This window comes from Dioscorea cayenensis, chromosome 5 (assembly GCF_009730915.1).
Source record: "Dioscorea cayenensis subsp. rotundata cultivar TDr96_F1 chromosome 5, TDr96_F1_v2_PseudoChromosome.rev07_lg8_w22 25.fasta, whole genome shotgun sequence".
Taxonomy (NCBI): domain Eukaryota; kingdom Viridiplantae; phylum Streptophyta; class Magnoliopsida; order Dioscoreales; family Dioscoreaceae; genus Dioscorea; species Dioscorea cayenensis.
Genome location: NC_052475.1, coordinates 13,886,531 through 13,909,652, shown reverse-complemented (window position 1 = coordinate 13,909,652; position 23,122 = coordinate 13,886,531). Strand labels below are relative to the sequence as shown.

The 23,122-nt window shown below is 31.4% G+C and overlaps 4 protein-coding genes across 4 annotated transcripts; 2 read left to right on the top strand and 2 right to left on the bottom strand.

Annotated features, from left to right (window-relative positions):
* The first annotated feature begins 1,286 nt into the window (after positions 1-1,286).
* LOC120261772 lies at positions 1,287-1,845 on the top strand. Its single transcript, XM_039269756.1, has one exon. It carries the CDS (start codon positions 1,296-1,298, stop codon positions 1,809-1,811), a length of 516 nt encoding a protein of 171 aa, XP_039125690.1. The 5' UTR covers positions 1,287-1,295; the 3' UTR covers positions 1,812-1,845.
* A 5,672-nt stretch (positions 1,846-7,517) lies between these two features.
* Positions 7,518-8,297, bottom strand: LOC120260681 (late embryogenesis abundant protein Lea5-like). Its single transcript, XM_039268220.1, has 2 exons — positions 8,051-8,297; positions 7,518-7,948 (listed from the first exon to the last, which is right to left on the bottom strand). The coding sequence occupies exons 1-2, from the start codon at positions 8,095-8,097 to the stop codon at positions 7,711-7,713; spliced, it is 285 nt and encodes a 94-aa protein (XP_039124154.1). The 5' UTR covers positions 8,098-8,297; the 3' UTR covers positions 7,518-7,710.
* A 4,977-nt stretch (positions 8,298-13,274) lies between these two features.
* Positions 13,275-18,144, top strand: LOC120260367 (U1 small nuclear ribonucleoprotein A-like). The gene is made up of 5 exons (XM_039267829.1): positions 13,275-13,466; positions 15,766-15,938; positions 16,470-16,563; positions 17,447-17,538; positions 17,673-18,144. The coding sequence occupies exons 1-5, from the start codon at positions 13,325-13,327 to the stop codon at positions 17,955-17,957; spliced, it is 786 nt and encodes a 261-aa protein (XP_039123763.1). The 5' UTR covers positions 13,275-13,324; the 3' UTR covers positions 17,958-18,144.
* A 2,555-nt stretch (positions 18,145-20,699) lies between these two features.
* LOC120259870 (dormancy-associated protein homolog 3-like) lies at positions 20,700-22,607 on the bottom strand. The gene is made up of 3 exons (XM_039267322.1): positions 22,424-22,607; positions 22,202-22,333; positions 20,700-21,181 (listed from the first exon to the last, which is right to left on the bottom strand). The coding sequence occupies exons 1-3, from the start codon at positions 22,536-22,538 to the stop codon at positions 21,072-21,074; spliced, it is 357 nt and encodes a 118-aa protein (XP_039123256.1). The 5' UTR covers positions 22,539-22,607; the 3' UTR covers positions 20,700-21,071.
* Between the last annotated feature and the right edge of the window lie 515 nt (positions 22,608-23,122).

Here is a 23,122-nt window from a genome sequence, read left to right as displayed (position 1 = left end):
AATCATATCAAAGCCAGAAGGATATTAATGCTATAGTTATAACTTGAATAGATTGAAGAAACCAGTTTTGATTCACTTAAAGGTATGTCTGTTAATACTTATTAAGCAGATACCTTTTATTAATTCCTCTGTTTGAGTTTGATTAAATTGATTTGTTCTTTTAAAGTGGATTATTGAGAAACACAATTAGGATGAAGTTTGTGAATCACCAGCTTTTTGACTCGGAATCACTGTATGAATTCTATTTTCAGCTAGCTCTGTTGTAATCTATGTTCAAGAGACTCATCTCGTAAATATGCTGGAGTATTAGGATGAAGTTTCATTTAGATCTGATAAATTATACATTAATGTTTCATTTTACTTCTTAGGATTAGAACATATATCTTGAAAGTTCACAATTAATCTCTGAACAATAACCAAATTTATTTAATTATTCTTGATCATATTCTTGATTACAAGAATATGTAGAGAAGGTACTTGTGTGTATTTCTGATAGGAAGATCTCTAAACTCAGTAAATTTATGCCATTTCCGAAAGTTTTGTGTTGTTTGTCTGATATTTGTTTAATACTCTTTTCATTCTTTTTTACTTGTCATATTTATTTAATTCATATCGATTAAGGAAAAGTTAGTTAAAATTATTTGATCATCTATATTTTATAAAATTTTTTGTTATTTTTTAATTTTTTTCTATTTAAAACTTCATTAGTGTAATGTATAATTTAATATTTACTTGTGATTTACTAAAAATTATATAAATATATTATATTAAAAAATAAATTTAGAAAAAATTATTTAATATTATATAAAAATTTTAAGTGACAAATAAAAAAAAAATCGGAGGAGAGCTAAAAAAAAAAAAATTTAGAGTAGTATATGATTTCATACAAATTTATATAGAAATTTTGTGTTTGATAATTCATTCTTAGTGATCAAGTTAAATATTTTTATAATTAAGTTTATAAAAGTATTTGGTCATTGGAAACCAAACCATTTAATATTTAAATAATTAACATGGACAACCTTCATTAATTATTGTACCACAATAAATATTTATTTATTTTTTATTTGACATGACTTTTCATACAAGAAAATAACAAAATCTCACCACTACTCTACAACAACCTCTCAAACTCATTTCCATCACATCTTCTCTTTCCACGTGGCACTCTCTCCACCGCTCCTTCCCCTCGAGATCACCACTCACATTCTCCTCATCCAATAATATCTCGCCACGTGTGCGTTCCGTTTATAAGACGAAACGAAGACCAAGCTTAGAGTGAAAACCAAAAACTCATGGCTTCATCTCTCCTTCTTCTTCTTCTTCTTCTTCTTCTTCTTCTTCTCGTGTGCTTCTCCTCCTCCGCGGTGAGCTCACCGCTCGCCGACGTCTCCAAACCATCGGCCTACGATGTTCTCCAGTCCTACGGCTTCCCCGTCGGCCTCCTCCCCAAGGGCGCCACCGGCTACGACCTTGACTCCTCCTCCGGCGAGTTCTCGGCGTACCTCGGCGGCGAATGTAGCTTCTCCATTAAAAACTCTTACCAGCTCCGCTACCAGGCCACCATCTCCGGCACCATCTCCACTAACCGCCTTTACAATCTCAAGGGCGTCAGCGTGAAGATCTTGTTCCTTTGGATCAACATCATTGAGGTCGTGCACAGAGACGGCGTTCTTGAGTTCTCTGTTGGGATCGCGTCTGCTGACTTCACCGAGGATAACTTCTTTGAGAGCCCGCAATGCGGGTGTGGGTTTGATTGTGTTGGTGGTGCTGGCGATGGTGCGAGGATCAAGCTGAGGGTGCCCGCTTGATGAGTTTCTTCTTCATGTGGGGATGGTAATCTTCTTTTGAAATCAATAAATGGATGTTTTTAGGGTTTCAGTTATTACTAATCAGTGAAAACTTCTACTTGGGACCTTCGGTACTATGGTATATTATAATTTTTGCTGGACTTTTTGTGATTTGTTTCTATAGTACGTGGTTACCCTTAGTTGCTAATTTTATCTTATTTTTAGTTTTTGCTGAGTTTTTTTGCTTTGAATGAAGAGCATCACTTTTTTTTTTTTTGTGGGTGATAAATTTGAGAAAAAGTCTTGTTTTTTTTTTAATGAAAAATGTTTACTGCTATGGATTGAGCTTGTATGGGATCAATTTGTGATGTAGGTGAAGTTTGGATCTTGGTGGAAGTTGAATTATTTGATTTTGATGTTAGGGATTGGATAGGGAGCTTGAAATTAGAATGTGATGTTTTGTGCTTCAGTACTTTCTTTGGTTTCTTTTGTTTGTTTCAATTTGAAGTCTTTTTGCATAGTTTGGTGAGATCGATTCTCTCTCAGTGATGCTTTTGTTTAACTGAGTATATAGATATGTTGCTTGGATTATGAAAAATCTACTCCTTTTTTATTCAATATTTTCCACTTTTTGTTATTCTTTCCTGTCTTGATCCATTCATATCTTTTCCTCTGCATCTATTAGAGTGTAGGGGAGAAATGAAGTGAACTGTGAATCTCTGTTGTCTACTCACTATGTTCCGGAGAGTGAAATACTTCCTTCTAGGCAAGAAAGATAGCTCAATTCTGAAAATTGATCTTTGGGTGAGGTTAAGAGCATAGACCATCGACAACGCTCTCTGTTTCATGTGCCTTGTTCATTATTATTTTCTTGTGAAACTTGCTTAAAATTGCAAGAGGTACAGGAATTTATTTGCTCAATCACAATTAGTTTTAGTTGCCTACAGATCATTTTAAATATTAATTTTCTTGTGGGGGTATTGGTTATAAACCTATTACTTCTGTTAGGACACATTTCTTATGTAGTTTCCAACTCTGACCACTGTAAAATCCAACATTTTATTCTGTCGATGACTAATTCATCCTGGTCCTGTTTTCCTGTATTTGGTTAAGTGTATAAATTTGCTCAAATCAGAGCTGACGTTAATTAATGCTGTAATTCTTTGCCCTCGGCCATTTGTTTGTTGTCTCATTTGGATTTTGGTGTTGGGTTGTGTTAGCTTCATAATGCTTTTCATTAGATGTATTGAGTCAGCATTATAAAATTAATTAGAACATTATATTTTTGAATTGGATTAAATTGTTCTTCTAGAATTTCAAAGGATAAGTTAATCTTTTTGATAGATAGAATAAATATATCCTTTGATATGAAAATAAAGTATTTTGGTTGATTTAGGGGTCTTGGCTAAAGGTCTATTACCGTGTTCTGTTCACATTTTTTAGAAAAAAACTAGAATTATTGAATGAAGTTTCAGAAGTAGTTGCTTTCCCTTCTACGGCAATTTTTGTCAGTCAAAGACTAATAATCAATGTTAGTGAAGATTGATAATGAGATGTTATCTGGATCTTGTCGTGGATCTGTTTGTATTCTCAAGTTCAAAAAGCTGTCTCTTGAACCGGAGATTTTGGCAAGCTAATTCTGAGAATTTTCAATTCTGCGGAATTAGCTATAACAGAATAACTCATTCCCTTTTTCTAAAACCTTGTCTTGTTGAACAGTCTTCTACATGTTTTCAACGGGACACACAAGTTGGATATTTGACTGGAAATCTATGAGAAAGGTTATATCCTTTGACATCCAATCCTTGAATGTGGATCTTAGCTTGTATGTTCCAAGTGCTTGTCTTTGGGTATCTTCATTTTCTTTAGCATATTTGATGTGATTTGCCCTTCTTGCTATTTGTTCCTCTTCAGTTAACAGTTGATGTTTGCCTAAGGATCTTCTTGACTTGTCTTCATCTTGGTCTCTTTGTATTACTTCTCATTGTATCCTGGATAAAGTTTGTTCAGTGATGTTATAAAGCCGAAGGATTGGATAAAGATATCCGTACTTAATTTACTGCAGTGTATGAAAAGAAATTAAAGGATTGAGGATGTTGGTCTACAAATTAAAAGAAGGTGGCTGTTTTAATAAAGTCATGGTTATTATATATAGTGCGAACTTGGTGGTATATGTCTACAAAGTTTTGTCTAATAGTTTAACAGCAGGTGGAGACTACTGAAATGGTATATGAGGATGAAATTTTTGGCACTCACTTTTGTTGTCATTGTCATGATTTCAAAAGGAAGATGGTGCTCAACACTAATAAGACTTTTGTATAATGCATGGCACGGGCTATCTAGTGTTTGACTTTTCCTCAATGTTTTTTCTGCAGCATCTTTATTTGTGACCCTTTGTTGTCTCATCTCGGTGAAGAACTGAATCCCGTCATTGGTTTGCTTTTGTGGTATCTGCATATGCATTGTAATTGATGCTTGCCATCTTGGTGATATCTCATTGCTAATGCTGCATTAATGGTTATGGGACATGTGCATCAATTGTGGCTTATGTTTGCTTGAGTGTATGAGTAATATGGTTAGCTGGCTCATATATTAGCACGCCCCTCTTTGATGCTAGCCATTATAATTTTTTTATGACCATCAGCTTCTAATTATTACTGCAGATGCTTTATTTATTGGACTTGTAAGATAGTGGCATTGCAGGGGCCTGAAACTGTCATTATAGATGCATTCATTCTGATTTCATTGAACTTGCTTCACATGGGACTTCGTTTTGGGTACGTTGCCAATTTTGTGGGGGTAATCACACATTCTTTCTTCAACTTCATCCTTGTCTGGAGTTTGTTAGTTTTCATATTTTGTATTTATGATTTATATGTTTTTCAGAATCAAATATGGTTATCAAGTAAGTTCAAATCTACAATTAAGCTTTGCTAAAATTGCTTGGAAGTATGCTCTTTACTTCTTTCATTTTTGTTGTTGTAGTTGTTGAGCATTATTTTTATTCACTTCAGACTCGTTCTCTTGATGTTTCAGAGGATGGGACTGACTTTAAATCCATCAACTGACACCGCTTTAAAGTAGGTGTCTGTGCTCTAATTATAAGCTATGAACATTTCCTATTTCTGATTTCTTAATGTGTAACTTCTTTTTATGCTTCTATTTTTCAATTGGAACTTTTTACAGCTTTATGCATGTCCTTTCTTTCTTTTGCTTTCTTTTCTGCAAATCCTCCCTGCTTCCTCTCATGATGTCTCAAGTAAATGATAGGTGTGGTTCCTTGACAATCCTATTAGCCATTGTTGTTGTTGTTGTTGTTGTTGTTGTTGTTGTTGTTGTTGTTGTTATTATTATTATTATTATTCTGCTGTTTGTCTTCATAATCTCAAAGTATAACTCATTTGGCTTCATTTAATATATGTACGTTTGTAAAAATATAGTGTCTTGCCTGTCAATCATCTTCAATTGTAAGTATAATTGCAAGGATTTATGCAGGTACCTCCAGTGGAGAAGATCTAAGAATTCAGGTATTAAACATGTTATTTTTTTTTTAGTTACATTATCAAAACTTGACTATATATTTCTACAAAGTCTTCCAAATTACATGAAGTTGTACTCATAGTAGGGATGAAGTTGTACTCAAAATAGGCTAAAATTTATGTGGTCATGAATATTAGTTCAACAATCATATGTACAATGTTATCCTCTTGCCCACTTGGTACCTTTATTGAGATCAAATGAAGGACTGATAATTTTTCAAGACATACAACCACATCTGACTTCCTGTAATGTCACATGGGCATTAATCTTTCCGTATATATATATTTTCTTATAGATGTACCTGACTTGCACAATTAAATATTTTCAGTCATGTTAATTCCATATGTGAATCAACAACTTGCAGTAGTTTCCATCAATAACTGATCTCATGTTTATCTTTTGTTGTTAGTTCTAAATGCAAGTTTAGGAAGAAGCTAATGAATGCAATTGCCATGTATCAAAGCTAATTACCATTTAGTCAAATTGAAGAATTTATTTGACTTTAAAATTCTACATGCTTAAAATCTGCTAAACTATATTAATGTGAATCATTTATATAATGTTATCCACTTGCTTAATTGGCACCTGTATTATGCTTTTCATGAAGGATTGATAATTTCTCAATACATACAACCACTACTTTTGTTGGGTGTATATTTCTGATTAATCTTTTCTTGCTTCTTTCTTAAAAGATTTTTGTATCAGTCATGAAAGAGCTCACAATTATTGATTTATTGTCTTTTTCTGAGTTATTATTGATTCAAGGTTGCAGTTTATGGCATTCTCTTTTCTATATTAATTGTCCCATTACTTATATTTTCTGAGGGCCTGCATTTAGTTGATGTTTGTTATTTTTGTGACATATCACAATCTTTTAGTGATCTCCAGCAGCAGGAATCTCTTAACTGAAATTTGATTTTAGATATGAAACAACAAGGTCTATCTCAAATCTAATTGTTGGGATAATTTCACTGATTGATTGATTGATTGTTATTATTGAGTTGTTGAGGCATCTTCTCTAGTACTTTTTCTTCAGTCATTTCAACAAATTGTTTGGTACTTGGATGAAAACTTGAAGATTTTTCATTGAGTTTTTTTTTTTAGAAGGATGCAAAATCCGGGATAAAGTAATGACATGGAGTAGAAGCGCCAACGCTCGATCGTGGATTTTTTGATTTTCTTTAAAACGAACACGACCCGATACTAATTGACTCAAAAACCGTTAATATATATATATAATTTCTTTTGCCTTGATTTCATTCTAATAAAAAGAACTATAAATCAAACTTAGCAAAGATATTTCAAGCCTGTACACAGTGTTTTGCTGTTTAGGTATAGGACAATTCAAATTATTTTTTTAAAAAGATGATCATTTATGTCAACAGTACCATTTTGACATGTTAAACATTCAACGTCTTGCCGTTGCCGAATGTTCGCAGAGCGTGTAAAAATAATAAAAAATAATAAACAATTTTTTTCAGGGGATAGGGGTTAAAATCATAAAAATCAGATGATAGAAAAATCATTGTTGAGTTATTGTTCCCACCACTTGATATACGAATCGATATAAGGACTGGTGTATGAACGAACAACTAATATATAAGCGTCCGTAAAAATGTAAAAATGTGCGTCTGATGATCATCGAAAGTTATTTCGCACACAGAACTTTTATTTTAAAAATAAACCTCTTATTATATAATTTTGACGAGTAGAACAAGAATTATTTTTTATATAAATATATAAATATATAATTTTGAAGAGTAGAACAAGAATTAATCTTCACATAAATATAAAAAATTTGATCTTGACACCTCTCAATTACATAGCCCACCATTTCTGTATAAACTATAATTTTTCTTCACATATAACGCCATACAAGCTTCTGTATTTATTATGAATAATTCTTTACTTTTGGGTTTTTTTGGGTCTCTGATCCCTAAATTCTCTTTGATAAAGTAACAAAATTCATATAAGAAAAAAAAATTCACTACTCATCAAATCCTATTAGTTTCTCTAAAAACCTTTACATGACTGATGTAATTTAGAATGGTAATTTTAATTAATTAATCAATTAATTTGTGAATCTCCATCAAGTTTTGTTTAGCCTTAGGCCTTAAAAATCCAGCGCTTACAAAGCTACCCAAAAATTAATAAATAAATAAAAAGAAGAAGAAATTCATAGATAACTTCATTAGTAAAAGACAAACAAAGTAAAACATACTTAAAATCATAATTAATTAATCCAAACAAGACACTGGATTAACTGATAACATAGATCTCTCTCTCTCTCTCTCTCTCTCTCTCTCACACACACCCCCTCTAATAAATCACTCTAATTATTTAATAATAATAATAATATTAGTATTAGTACTAATTAAATTTAGACACGAGAAGAGTACTTATGAGAAAGAAGCATCTGACGGAGCTCAGCAGCATCCATCTCCACCAACCTATTCGCCGGCCGGTAAAACCCAGTCACCGGATCCGGCACCCAACTCTCCTCCACCGCCCCTCCACCTCCAACTCCACCACTTCCTTCTCTATTCATCATCACCACCTTCTCCTCCATCACCTTCCCTTTCCTCTCTACTTCACTTGCCATCCCTGAGTATCCTCTCCTACAAACATTAATTAATTAATTAATTATTATTATTATTATTATACACTTAATATTAACTTATTAATCACAAAAATAATAGAGAGAGAAATATATGGAATACCTGGAGAAGGTGGTGAAGAGGTTCTTGAGGAGAAGAGAGCGAGCCATGAGATTAAGTTTTGATAGTTATGAAAGAAAGGAAAAGAAAAAGTAAAGGTGTGAGATGATTAAGATGCAGAAGAAGAACAAGAAGAGAGTTTGGGTTGCTCTTCTTCTTCTTCTTCTTCTTAATTTTAAGGGTGATGTGAGTACAAAGGTAGAATGCGTATATATATAAAGAGAGATGTGGGGGAATGAAAGAGGAGGAGGAGGTGGGAAAGAAGAAGGAAAGAGAAGGAGAGAGAGAGAGAGAGACAGAGAAAAGAGGGTGCGTTTTTGGTTGAATGAACGCGTCAAAAAGAAACACGTGTTGTTGCTGGATGATAAAAGCTGTTGGCCGGCTCAGTCTTTTCTGGGTTCTAATCCACCTTTGTACTTTTCTAGATTCTTTTATATATATATATATATATATTAAATAAATAATGATTTTGAATTTAAATATTTATATATATAAGAAAATTTAATGGAAATAGTCTGTCATTTATGAAGTTGTTAATATTATCATGCTGAATTAAAAATCAATTAAGGACGTTCATGTAGAACATTGGTAGGAAAAATTTTTAGTGATAGAATATAAGAGGAGTGATAAACAAAACGCCGAAGAAATGGGAGATAAACAATAATATAATAATAATAATTTTATTTATTAGTTTTTATAATTTTTCAAATATCTACAATAGTCTCTCTTATATTACTGATTTATCTCTGTAGTTTCTTTACTGCGTCGATTTATTTTTATTTAAAAATCTAATTTTGTTGTCTTTCCTCGTTTATTAATTATATTATTTTATTTAATATGATGTATTTATGTAGCTACTGAAATTTTTATTTTAAAATGTAAGTTTTTATTTAATATTTGTTGTTGTTGTATTTAATATCTTGGTTGTTGTATATTATTTTGTGTTTTATTTAAAAATCGTGGGGAGGTATTTCGATAAAAGCGATCTGAAAAATAAAAGTTTTATTATGGTGTCTTAGCAAAGATTTTTGGAGATATATGAAATAATCTGAGTTTTTGATAAAGTAATGAAAATTAGAGAGATGATATGAATGATTTTTCTAATAATATTTAAAATGTATTTGTGTTTTTTATTTATTAATTTTTTTTTAGGAAAAGGGATGTAAATTGGATTTAATAGTTAAAATTGTGTAAGTATTGTTTAGATGTTGAATAAATGGCCGAGAATGCATTTATATGTTGGTATCTTCATTATATTTAATATTTGTGCGTTGCACTGTATAAATATTTATGGACGTAGATAAAGTTGTTATGTATGGATTTTTGTTGTTTTTAATAATTATCTTTATAATTTAGTGGTTAAAATAGGACATCCATTTTAAGTTGGACGGAATATTAAGTTTTTTAAAAAATTTAATTATACATAATTATTTTATACTTATCCACCACAAAGTTTAAACTAGTTGAAAGTGAAATATAAAAGAAACTTGAATCACTTTGATTATCCTCTTGAATCAAATTTTAACTAATAATTTTTATTTGAAAGATTTTTTCTTTTTTGTAAATTTTATTGGTTATTAGAATCAATGTTGTTTTTATTTATAAAAAAATCATTTTGTTTGTGTCCTCTTAACTTTAGTTGAAAACAATTTTCATTAATTTCACGTGGATACTTAACTATATATATATATATATATATATTATCCTTCGTCAAATAAATTAGTTCGGCATAACCAAAACAAATAAAATAATCTAATTAATTGTAAATTTAATTATTATTCACTATATTTTTTTTAACTAAATTATCAAATTATGTGATTTTAATGCAAATTTTACTTTCACTAATCCCAATCTTGCTATATCTTTTAAACCGATAAATATTTTTATTAAAAAAACCTTACATTGGTGCATATATATATAACTCTGATAATTATCATGCCTAGAAAAACTTTATGTGTTTTTTTATGTCATCATTTAAAACAAAACTTGAATAAATATGAATAAAATAACCAAGACGATAAAAACAACAAATATTAAACTAATATACTTAATGTCAAAATTATTATGATCAATAATTATTGGGTTTCTTAAAGAGTCAAATATAGAAAGAAGAGACAACTTGAATGTGATGCAAATTTACTATTTAATATTTAATCATGAAATAATTTTAATTAACGGCACATAAAATTTAAAATCTATATATTTATATTATAAATAATTATTAAAAAATAAGGAAAGAGATAGATAGCTGGTTCTTGGAATTTGGCTCTCTTTACGTTTGGACTCTTCCTTTTGACCTTTCTCAACCATTCATTTTAATATATATATATATATATATATATATTATATTAAAATCACTTGTAAGTACAGCTGTTGCAATTAAATATTATTAGATATAAATATATAATGATAATATTGTGTACATTAAAAAGGGGAGAAAATTCTCAAAAATTTCAACATTAAATCAAGCAAAAATATTTTTAGAAGATTTCTTTTCTTTATTTTCTAATAAAAAAATTATTAAGATGGTAGAAATGATGAATAAGTTAAATTATTCATCAGTAATCGGAGATTTTTGTTATAACAAAATAAAATTTCAAGATATTAAATTTTTAATTTGTTTTTAGATAAATTTAAATAAATCACATATTAAGGACGTCAGTTGAAATTCAAAAACTGTTTTCATAGTTTAAAACATCTTATGTATAAAATTCCGTATTTATAGATCAAATCGTCATTAGCTAAATTTTTATTATCACAACTTATTAATATATTTTTTCATTGCTTTTCATTTTTTTTAATCTTTAGATTTGGATTTTATTTACTATAACTAGTGTGTAAATTTTAGTTATTTCTTATATTAAAATATCAAAAATTCATTTTTTTTATTAATAAGAAATAAAGGCTTACATATTCTTGGATATTTTCATTATCACCTTTAATAATATATATATTGAAAATTTTAAAAATACTGTTTATAATAGTCACTGCTCTTATTTTTATTTTTAGATTTAGATTTGGATTTAAAATGAAAATTCCTAAAATATCTTCCCATCTTCCACCACCGAAAGGAGGCCATGACATGCGGCCACTATAATTTCTAAATTCTAAAAAATAGAATTTTATTAATATGTGAAAATTTGGTAATGATTTTTTACATTATTTATTTATTTATTATTATTATTTTGCATATCAAAGTGCGCCTTTTTAATAGATATTTCATTGGCAAGCACTGTTACACGTGTTCATTTCGTCAGCAAACTACGACGGACACCAAACGCCAACTCAATTCAATTAACTTTTTTGGTGACACGTGTCACTATCATAGTATCCACATGTCATGCTCTTATTTGGCAAAACATATAAATTTTTAATTTAATTAAAAAAATAACAATATCTAGCCACTATGGATTAAAAAAATTAATAATAAAAATCAAACATATATATATATATATAAAAGAAAAAAATTAACCAACACTTACTTGCCACCGTATGAACTCTCATGAGATAGAAATTTGTGCTTAAGTACCATATTGCCTACTAGTATAGAATCTATTATAATTGATATATTTTTATATTTGTCTTTGTTTTTATATTATTTATAAAAAATAAAAAATATATATATATCAATCATATAATATATAAATATTTTTACTTGATGCAAAATAATAATGCCTAAAAACATCTCACTTGTATTTAAGTATAACTATATACTATATAAATACAATATAGTATATTATAAACATATTATATAATATCCAATGTTTGCGTGCACCATTGCATGTTGAGTTTACACTTTTTAAAATGATTGATGATGATAATAATAATAATAATAATAATAATAATAATAATAATAATAATTCTTTAACTTCTTTTTAGAAAGGTAAAAAATAAGTAATGGTTTTCTCATAAATAAAGTATTAAATATGTTTATAAAGGTTATTTTGGAACTTGTGTCAAGTTTCTATGACCTTTTAGTAAAGTATTTATTTCATTTTTGCATTCTTAAGTACTAGGGATATCTTAGTCTAGAATTAAATAAAGGTATACTCCAATGCATTCATACTCCTTCAAATATAAATATATTTTATTACAATCGTTTTTACTTGATACTTTTACAAACTATTATTATTTACCAATATATTGTTATAGTTAAAATCAATTTAGAAGTTTATGAAAGTATAGATTGATGATAATTTTCGTTTTATTTTTTTTTTCATTTCACCAAAAGCATAGTTTTTTATTCTAGTTCTAAATAAATTTTATAATTTCAATTTTTGAAAAAAATATTAAAACTCTTTTTTAACGTTTTCACCAACTAATTATTTTAAAATTTAAAAATAATTTTTAATAACTACAAAAAAACCAATTCTTCATAAAAGAATATATATACACAAATAAAGCCCTTTATGAAAAACATCTTTTTTAAATATGAAAAATGTACATTTCTTTTAAAAATAAAACAAATAAATAGTTAATAATTAAAAATGAAATAATGTATTTTTAATACATTTCTAGAGTTAAAAAAACAAAAAAAAAATAATAATATTATTATATACAGCTTATGGGCCTAGTATGGGCCCACAATTTGACTAGAGCAAGAAGGCCTGCTTAGAATGCTTGCCCATATGCAAACTGAATAAATAATAGACTTAAGTATTTGAGTTACAGAATTATAAAAAATTTCAAGCTACCCTAACTTTAGATATGTCTCAATTGGATCAGTCGAGACTAACTCCATTAACAATGTGCTAATGTGGCAATCCATGTTATGCCCCTTGGTCATATCAATATAATGTAAATAAAAACTTTTTTTACTTTAAAAATAGTTAACCCATATAGTTGGTCGATCATGTCAAATAAACAAAAAATAATTTAATTTTTGAATTTTTTTAGTCAGATGGGTTATAATACTAATGTCCCTTATCGAATTAATTTTTTTTTTTTTTCTTTTATCTAACGTGGCATGTTGATATGACAAGAGTGTGAAGTGGCATACTAGATCGGTCTGCTGAGTTAACGGAGTTATCGAGGTGACTCAATTGAACGCAAAAATATAAAGTTGTAGTCTTATAGTTCAGTCACTCAAATAAGAGTGAACGAATAATTGAGGTGACTATTTAAATAATTCAGTGACCCAATTGAAAGTTTAATGGGCCGTTTATGGGCCAAACTTGGGCTCATGCTTAGAAAAAATAAGAGCCCACGCACAACTTGGAATTATTCGAGAGGTCTTTCTTAGCTTGCATTCTATTTGGTCCTCTTTTGACGGCGGCGATGGAGAACGCGATGGGCGTCGCCGGCGCCGGAGCTGGAGTCGGAGGCGGCGCAGTCACCACAACCGCTGCTGATGCTCCTTCCCTTCCTCCCAACATGACAATCTACATCAACAACCTCAACGAGAAGATCAAGATCGATGGTACGCCCCGCTTCCTCTTCTAAACCCTAGAGAAACCCTAGTTATTTTTCTCTTCGTTTTCAAGCTACTGGAGTGATTCTTGCTGCTTGTTCGTCTTGTTTTTGTGATTTTTTTTTTCTCTTTGGATTTTTTTAAGTGAATTGTTTGAAGACTTTAGAGGATTGAAGGTAAATGAACAAGTTTTATTGGGTTTGTTATTAAATTTTTTTGGCAAAACTTTCTTGTTATTAATATTGTTAGTTTTGCTCTTTTGGCAATTTTTTTTTTTGATTTTTTAATTAATTAAATTTTTTTTTTGGGGGTGTTTTAAGGTAGTAAGAGAATAGATTTTGTACCATATAGCTAAATGGTGTTAAGAACCTGCATTGTGGCTCTGTTATTCATATCATTAGTGGAGGATTTGAAGTACTAGTGTCTATTTTGTATTTGATTTTGAATGAAATTTTGTTTTTTTAGAAAGACTTGGAGAATTTAGGTATAGAGGAAAGGCAAATGTTTAAGTTTCATTTAGTGATGCATTTGTTTATAGGGATACACTGAAAATAGGAGTATAATTAGACTGTTGCTCTCTCTGAAATCTTGCAATGATTAGTGCTCAATCAGTATTTCAGCTGATGGCATGAACTATTTGTCTAATGAAGACTTTGTTATGGAGATGACATATTAGGTCTCTGAACCATGAAGTAACCATTTGGTTTTCCGATGTTTCCAAATTAAGAACAATGCATGTTCTAAAATTTGTTGTGTTCGGTAACTAACCTTTTGAGCTAGACTGATGTATATATTGTTGGATACTTTTCTTAAAGAAATGATGGAGCAAATCATGTCATGTAATTTCATTACTTATTGACCTCATAATTGTATGCATCCATATTGGCATATTACAAATGGAAAATTAGATGATCCCTATAGCTATCTTATGAGACGGTCACGTATGTGCATCTCAGATTTAAAGCTTTAATTATCTCTTGAGACCATTTGCATACAGATGTCTAATAGTAATGCTGAGGATTGTGTGATTTTTGAGTGAGGCAATGCATAGATCAATTTATGTATGTTTGTTCATTCAATGGCTTTATATTTTTGATTGAGTTAATACTTAATTGTTAGTAGCTAGAAGTCTAATGTTAATTGTTGTCTATCTTAACTTGGGTGGTAAAGGCACCTTATTTTAGTTCACATAGGGAAGTCCTTCGTGCAACATTCCAATTTTCTATTGAAGTAGCAGCAAGTACCCCAGGTGCTTAGAGACTGGAATAAATCCATCTGTCATCCAACACATATAACACTCGATTGAGTCTGCCTGCTTTCAGTTGTCTCTATAAACTTATTATGGAAGCTCAAAAGGATCAACAAGGAGTTTTCATATGGGCAATTTGATTCTACTCGCTATTAATCAAAATCCATGCTGTAGATAAGATTTTTATAGGTGATATGGAAGTATTAAATCACATAGTGTATATGTCTATTTAAATCTTACTAGGAGTTTCCCATATGTGGAGAGAAAGAGCATCACAGACTTTTTTCTTCCTAACCAATTTTCTACCTTTTTGAGAATTGTTCTAAGATGAGGTAGCAAAGTACTGTGTTTGAGTAATTGAACTTATTCTTTCTTTTTGCACTCTGGTGTGTAGAAGATTTTGAGTAGAAAGAGAGGGTAAAAACATGCAGAAAGGGAGCTTGGCTTCTTATTTTCCAGTAGAAAGGTTATAGTGTCATAAGGATTTTCATATTGCCTTAAGTTTGGAATCAAAACTTTCAGATAAAATGCCTACATTTAAACTAACTTAATAGGATGGGTATTTGACCTAGCACTTAGACACTGACAATTGTTGAAGAGTTTGAATTTCCATCATTAACTGTTGGCAAAAAGGCAAATTAGGATTGGGCTTAACAAGGTGTTCTTGAAGAGGAAACTCTTTTGATTTGTTCTCAATGTTTTAATTGAAATTATAACTGTACATTTAGAAGGAAACCCTTATAATAAACATGGATTTTGCAGATTGCAGACCAGTACAATTGATTTTTTTATTTTTTATTTTTAATAAGATGGTGGTCAAAGATTCACATATTCCAAGATCCATTTTTGTGGTTTATTGTCATCTATGCTGTTTTAAAGTTGCTATAGATGCTCATTTTCAGACAGATTTTGATAGTGGCTTATGTTTTTTTCCTGTTCTGAGAGTTGTTGGTACTTCCATCTTTTTCTTAATCAGTATCTTTTTTTTTTCAATAACTTCTATGTCACATCATTTTCCCTTTCATTTATTGACTTATTGGTTGGCTTGCTTTCTTCAAGAACTTAAGAAATCTCTGAATGCCGTTTTCTCACAATTCGGGAAGATATTGGACGTACTTGCTTTCAAGACTTTTAAACATAAAGGTCAAGCATGGGTTATCTTTGAGGATGTGTCATCAGCGTCTGAAGCACTCAAGCGTATGCAAGGTTTTCCTTTCTATGAGAAACCTATGGTATGTTTACGCTAGAGTTCCATGTTCCCATGTTTAAGGCTTTGACAGCTACTATCCATTTGGTCTATTATTCTACCATGTATAGCATGTTTTCATAAGTTATTTATTTATTTTTTATTTTAACCATCTATAGTCCAATCACATTGTAGGTTTGCGCCAATTTGAAACTTTAGTATTTTCTCAAATTACAATTTTTTTAATATTTAGACATCATATTCTCAAGAAACCCTACTTGGGAATCTTCTGCAGAAAAGAAAGCCTTTATCTGGATGATAGAATTTTTATTTTTTTCATAATTTCCTTCATCCAGAGCATTTACTAATAGTTTGTACATACCCTAAACTCATGAAAGATAACATAAGCCCTATAGTCTTACTTCTTTGATCCACTGGTCTTACTTCTTTGATCCACTGATTCCATTTTTGAGAAAACCCTTTTTAGGTTCTAAATTTGTTATTGCGTGAACTTTTATTGCTTAATCTTGTTATTTCTCTTAAGAGTCTTATGGTCATTTTTTTTGTCATATTGCAGAGGATTCAGTACGCAAAGACCAAATCAGATTTAATAGCAAAAGCTGATGGCACTTTTGTGCCTAGAGAAAGACGAAAAAAGCATGATGAAAGAGGTTGGTTTGTGCTTTAATTATTATGTAAACATCTTATTGCACCCATTTCTCTTTAAAATTCATTGCCTGATATTTGGAAATTGCTCTTCCCATGTTCTTTTTGGCATCTTATATCTACCTTATTCATATTCTAAACTTATTTTAGAACTCTGAATGTTTTAATTGATTATTGTGCTTCCTGGTGTTTGATGATGTTTAGGCACATTTGTCAAATATTGACAATTAAATATTTCACCTGTTTTCAGTTTTCAAGAAGCTGTCAATACACTTTATATTCCTATACACTTTCACATTTATCGAGTTATGGCTCTATGTATACACCAGTATCTGCATGGTCATACTTTGATCTAAACTATGGTTTTGGGCATTTTTATCTGTTTTTTATCTGTAGGATATGAGGTTGAATCCTTTGGATTGACATTCCCATGATTTTGAATGGCGCTGTGTTGCGACAGCCTTTTTTCAGTTCTTCACTTGTATAGATCTCTCAAAAACTATGGGGTTGCTAGTGGCTTTAGTTAATTTTCTCTACTTCAAATAGTGATCATAACTAATGTGACCTAGCACATGAAAAGACTCTACTCATTACTTGGTGTTAGTTTGATTTCATTAGCTGAACTATTAATGCATGCATGCAGGAATGCTTATCATCTGCTCATTATCTGGATAATCATTGTTTATTCTTTTCAAAACATCTGTTTTCTTATGAGGTTTTTCTTGACATTATGAGATCAAGTTGTTGCTTGTGCACATCAATGCCAAACACTTGGTTTGCTCATTCTCTTGCCTCTTACAACAACAAATATGTCATGCTACTTTGTACCTATGAGCAGTTTTATTTGCACGATAATAACTTAATTTTCTTCGGGTGATTTTGGTGCAGCTGATAGAAAGAAACGAGAGCACCATCATGACAATAATTACTCTGGCGGAGGTTTGAGTGCGACTCATGGTGCTTATGGTGCCACTCCACCGGTACGGCTGTATTTCTTCATTTCAGTAGATGAAAAGCAAAACAAATGTAAAAACTTCGTTGATTATTCCAAAATTATCACATCTCTGACCTCTCACTATTTTTCCCCCATATTCTACTGGTTACAACAAAACAGTTATCGCAGCTGCCCTTAGGCGTGGCCAAGCTCCCCGAAGCACCAGCTCCACCAAACAGCATTTTGTTTGTCCAGAATCTCCCGACGGAAACTACTCCAATGATGTTACAGATGTTGTTTTGCCAGTACCCCGGATTTAAAGAAGTCAGGATGGTTGAAACGAAACCTGGCATTGCCTTTGTCGAGTACGGGGATGAGATGCAGTCCACAGTTGCTATGCAGGGCCTCCATGGTTTCAAGATCACCCCGCAAAACCCAATGCATGTTACATATGCAAAGAAGTAGAATATTGTCTTCCTGGAATTGTATCAACCATTGACAGGATATACTACTTGAGTTATTCTGGTTTTGTAGCTCTTCAGCTCCTGTTATATTATTATTTTAACCTCCCTCCTGATTTCAATCAACAAACTCTTGCTACTGATGCCTGAAATGTTCACCCTTGAACACCAAAGCTGCATTTTTATTTTTATTTATTTATTTACTTATTTTCGCTCAACATGGTAATGTTAGATGTGCATAAGCTTTGACGGAGCAGCATGCAGGAACCACCAGTGAATCGAACTTTCATCATTTGTGAAGAGTTCTTATGAGCAAATACCAATAGATATTTTGGTCGGTGGTGATAACTGGTACTTATTAATTAGCTGCTTTTGTCTTATTGGTTTGTCAATACAGCATAATAAGGTGCCAGAACAATAGTGTTGTAGGTGTTTTTTCAAACACTAGAAGTGGTTTTGAATTGAATTTTGTTTTATAAAATAAATTTTAAATGGAGAGGTAAACACAATGGAGAGAATAAGAAAATGGTGATGATGATTCTCTGACAAGTAACAATTATGTGATTTGTTTTTTTGAAATATATGGGGAAAAAATTCAAAGAAAATTATTTTATTAGGGTTTGCTGGTTATATTGGTCTATGAAAAGATGTTATTTCTTTGCTGATGAGTATGGTTGTAAAACGAGTGAAATTCAATCAATTTCGATCAGTTTCAATCCTTAAAGTTTAACCCTAGCAGCTCAAAATTATTATTTTTTATATAATTAATAATGAATAAGAAGTATATAAGTCATATAATTACTTTTAATAAATAAAAACTAAATAATTAGGGATATAAAACCCATTGTGTTTTATATAAATTCTAATCAAAATGAAAACTTGATTCCAATCCAACAAAATCCAAAGATAATTGTTAAAAAAATGACAGTCCCCCTATAAAGCCCATAATGTATTTATATTCACAATATGTCAACCGCAGACCGCAGACCTTCGTGTGTATACACACATCGAGATCAAGAAGAATAAATAACAATCAAGGTTGATGAACTTGGTTCTCTGTTTCCCCTAGACTATTACATTGAGTTCACAAGAGTGTCAAAGTGATTTATTAGCAACTGGTTCTTTATTAGAACCCTTCGCAAGGAGTGAGAATTTGAATTATAGATGAGGGCACATTTTTAGGATTATGAGTAGTGGTTATGTATGAATGGTTCCAGTGTCCATGTGCATAGACTCATCCCCACTTGCTCCGTCAAAACTTATGCACGCTCCTGCCTTTATTAACGACCTAGCTGCTTCAAGGTACAATCGAAAGAGTTTGAAAAAATCACTGGTGAGATACCGACACTAGCCCAATCATCCCCATCTGCTTCTACATCACAAAAGGCTACTTATTAGTTATGAAGCAGTTCTCGACCGTGAAAAACAAACTACAAAGGAGTTTACTTTGAGATGCAATGTAGAACGCTTCAAATATGTTCATTCAACCAAAGAAGTTCTCATAAACCATTAAGCCAACGACCAAATATATTACATTGCAGAACGTGCAATCGATGAGACTTTCACCCAGAGTGGTGAGATTCGATTACTCGATTGAGCAGCATTTCAAGAGATGTGAGTGGTGGTTGTGTCTGGATGGTCCCTAGCATACCATGTGCTGGCAGCCCTGCCCCCACTTGCTCCACCGAGACTTGTGCACACCTGACAATTTAGCAGGGCCTTCAGGCTATCTGTTCCTTTTGTCAAAAAAAAAAAAAGTTCTCGGAAACTTTCACAATTGGTCCTCGTAAACTTGAATTCATATTTGATCTTTGGATGAAAAACTATATATCCCCAAATTGCAGAAGCTATAGTCAATGAGAGATTCCTTCTCATTTAGCTCCGGACTTTTGATGCTTGAGATTGAGACATACGTCAATGTGGGAGTGTATATATGGTGTACAAAATGGAAGCTCCTTTGTTGATGATGTGAAAAAGAAGCATGAGAAGGAGAACAATGAGAAGATAGAGGATTGTGATATGTTTGAAGAGGCTTGGGTCTGTATTTCTTTGTTTGGTATCAGCTCCAAGTATTTCTTTGTTTGGTTTTTATAGCAAACAAACTATTTTACTACAGCTTTGAGCCTTTGTAATACAATATTGATTATATTGAAATAATATATATATACTCTTGACAAGTAACTTGACCATATTATATATATATATATATATATATATATATTATTGGAGGATTAATAGTTAATTTGGTTGTTTTTAAAATTTTAGAAATTGGGCATGGTTGTCACAAATACAGTATGCATTTAACACCAAAAGTTATGAAACTGATAATAAACTAATAATAATAAAATTTAACATATGATATTTAGTATAAAGGAATTACCATGTTTATCAGAGATGAAATTCATATAAATATATATAGTTGTAATAAGAATTACTAGATATGTATGGATGGATTATAAGATGAGAACTGCCCCTTCACAAATTTAAAAAAAATTAAACATATACTATCCATAATAAATTAGAGAAACAAGAAGATAGATTATAATGTGAATGGTGCCTAAAATTAGACAAACAAGATAGATTATAATATACACAAGCAGTGAGATACACAACAAAGAACAAAATGGAATTAACTAGAGATTAAAAAGAAAAACAGCTACCATAATTCACACACACAAAAAAATAAAAATAAAATAAACACTATGACAACTCAAGAATTTGATGATTGACAAACTAAAACACAGCATTTACAATCTGGAAAAACCAACTCCATTCACTTGCATATACATTAAAGTAGCATCATGACAAACTAACACCCACAACAAACACTACTTAAGTCTTAACACACACAACCAAGAGCAGACCCATATGTACAATAACAACAAACACAAACCTCTCAGCCTCCAACTGCCCACCCCATTAACATTATATTACATCCTAACTTGCAATATCTAACAATCACACAAACCATAAACTGATGCACAAAAGGAAAAACTCCCTCCTCACAATCTCACTGACTCACTATCTTACTATCTCACTGTCTCACTTCTTGAGTTTATATTCTTCCTCTAGATGTTGTTCTCTTATGAAGAAAATGTGAGGAGGAATTCAAATGAGCTCAATTCTCATAAGGAGGAGGGGGATTCCTAGGTCCGACATCCACCACTGCTCCTCGTTCATATGCATCCGATGATGACTTCCTCCTAAAACGGTTCCATTGTTTTCCTCCTGATCATCAAAATCATTTTTTTTTTCCGTTTGTGTTAAAAAAAAAATCAACTTTCAATGCAATCAACATAAATATACACATTTTTTTTCCTCTGAACCAAGTACCTTTCATCAATTAATTCTGTACTTAAACTCAAGAATAGATCAATTATATCCTTTGAGCATAAGTGAAGAAGACATCATCATCATCCATCATCCATGAATTCCACACAGTGAATTAGAATTTATAATTGATCATTTATGTACATTAAAACTAACAAAATATAAAATAAAATACTCCCTCCATCCCAAAATAAATTTTCATTAATAGAAGATTTTCTTGTCACAAATTATACCACATACCTAATACAAAAGCGAATTTTTCAAATTCAACATTACAAACCTCTTTAAATGCATTATTCTCATCTTAGAGATAAAAAAAAAATGAGAGAAAAACAACTAGGGTGAAAAGAGAAATGGATAATATGGGGAAATTAAGCTAAATCCTTATAAAATTTTGAACTTTAACTACTTTTCTTGCCCAGACGGATAGAATGAACACTTACAATGGGACGGAGTGAGTAAAATAATAAAAATGAGAGACGAAAAAACTAAGCGTATGAAAAGAGAAAATGGATAATATGGGAAAAATTAAGCTAAATATTTATAAAATTTTGAACTTTAACTACTTTTCTTACTCGAACGGTTAGAATGAATACTTACAATGAAACGGAGGCAGTAAAATGGAAAAAAAAAAAAAAAATTCCATAGTGATTTGTACCTAGAAAAATATATCTATATTTCTTCAATCAATCTTTAGAACTATCACCCCCTTAATCAAATGCTAATATATTAAACAATTATCATCAAATTAATTAATTGATTGATTGTTCTTTCTACATTCTGAATCTTTCCAGATCCGGAAAGATAACAGTTAGTATAATAATGCATAAAGGCCAAACTACCACCAGATCATTCCCAGATTCCCAAAAGCAACAAAGAGGGTTTAGGTAAAACTAGAAGAAGCTTTATCCTACTTACCAGAGAAGGGGGATACCGGAGGAGTGCTTCCAGCGGGCGACGTTGGAGGGGTTCCGTTCCCCGTCGACGGCGAACCCGCCGGTTTCTTTATCATTATAGATCTCGTCACCCTTGGCTCATCCACTTGTTCTTCTGCAATCAAACCCAAATTCAACAGCTCAGATCGGAAAAACCACAAGAAAATGGTAAGAAAAACCGAGAAAATTCACCAGATCGAAGTACCTTTGCCGGAGATCGAACGGATCGAGAAGGATGCTGGCTTTCGGAGCTTGCTGAGACCGGTGTCCGGCTGAGGACCGGCGACGGTGTCGTCCCAAAGCTTATCCAAGAGGCCCATCGAGAACCTTCGAGCGAAATCCACGAAGCTCGCTAATGGCGGCCGAGAAGAGAGGAATCGAGAAGAAGTCGCTGAAGAGCTATTTATAGAAGGGATGAAGTGGGTTTGAGATTGGATTATGACCGTTGGATTGAATCTGGATGGTGACGTGGCAAAGCAATGTATGGATGAAGATAAGATCGTTGGGATGGGACCACGTGGCGGCTGGAGATGATGGGGATGGAGCGAGTCACCAGATTGGGTTGTTTAATGACATGGCGTGAACTTATTGGATGATGGACTGGGTCCCGTTAGTGATTTTGCTTATCAGACCCTTGAAAAGTTTAGAATTATTTATTTCAAAGAGCTAAACTTTGGAAAAAAATTAAATAAAAAGATTAGTCCAAGTATGGAAATAATCAAATGGTTGCAATTTGCTCAAAGTCCAAGTAAATAGAAATTTTCAAATTAGTCCAAGTTTCAAATAATTGGTTCCAAGATTAATAAAAATTTCTCCCAATGTTTGGAAAGGCATCTTACTTTAAATTATTAAAGAATAAATTGACATCGTTGATGTCATAAGATAAAATTTTTCTTGGATATTT

Coding starts and splice junctions, on each gene's coding strand:
- LOC120260367 (XM_039267829.1), top strand. CDS start 13,325: ATGGAGAACGCGATGGGCGTCGCCGGCGCCGGAGCTGGAGTCGGAGGC. Junction 13,467..15,765: donor CGAGAAGATCAAGATCGATG/GTACGCCCCGCT, acceptor GCTTTCTTCAAG/AACTTAAGAAATCTCTGAAT. Junction 15,939..16,469: donor CTTTCTATGAGAAACCTATG/GTATGTTTACGC, acceptor GTCATATTGCAG/AGGATTCAGTACGCAAAGAC.
- LOC120259870 (XM_039267322.1), bottom strand. CDS start 22,538: ATGGGCCTCTTGGATAAGCTTTGGGACGACACCGTCGCCGGTCCTCAG. Junction 22,334..22,423: donor CCGTTCGATCTCCGGCAAAG/GTACTTCGATCT, acceptor GTTTGATTGCAG/AAGAACAAGTGGATGAGCCA. Junction 21,182..22,201: donor TCCGGTATCCCCCTTCTCTG/GTAAGTAGGATA, acceptor TTTGATGATCAG/GAGGAAAACAATGGAACCGT.
- LOC120260681 (XM_039268220.1), bottom strand. CDS start 8,097: ATGGCTCGCTCTCTTCTCCTCAAGAACCTCTTCACCACCTTCTCCAG. Junction 7,949..8,050: donor CTCTTCACCACCTTCTCCAG/GTATTCCATATA, acceptor TAATGTTTGTAG/GAGAGGATACTCAGGGATGG.
- LOC120261772 (XM_039269756.1), top strand. CDS start 1,296: ATGGCTTCATCTCTCCTTCTTCTTCTTCTTCTTCTTCTTCTTCTTCTT.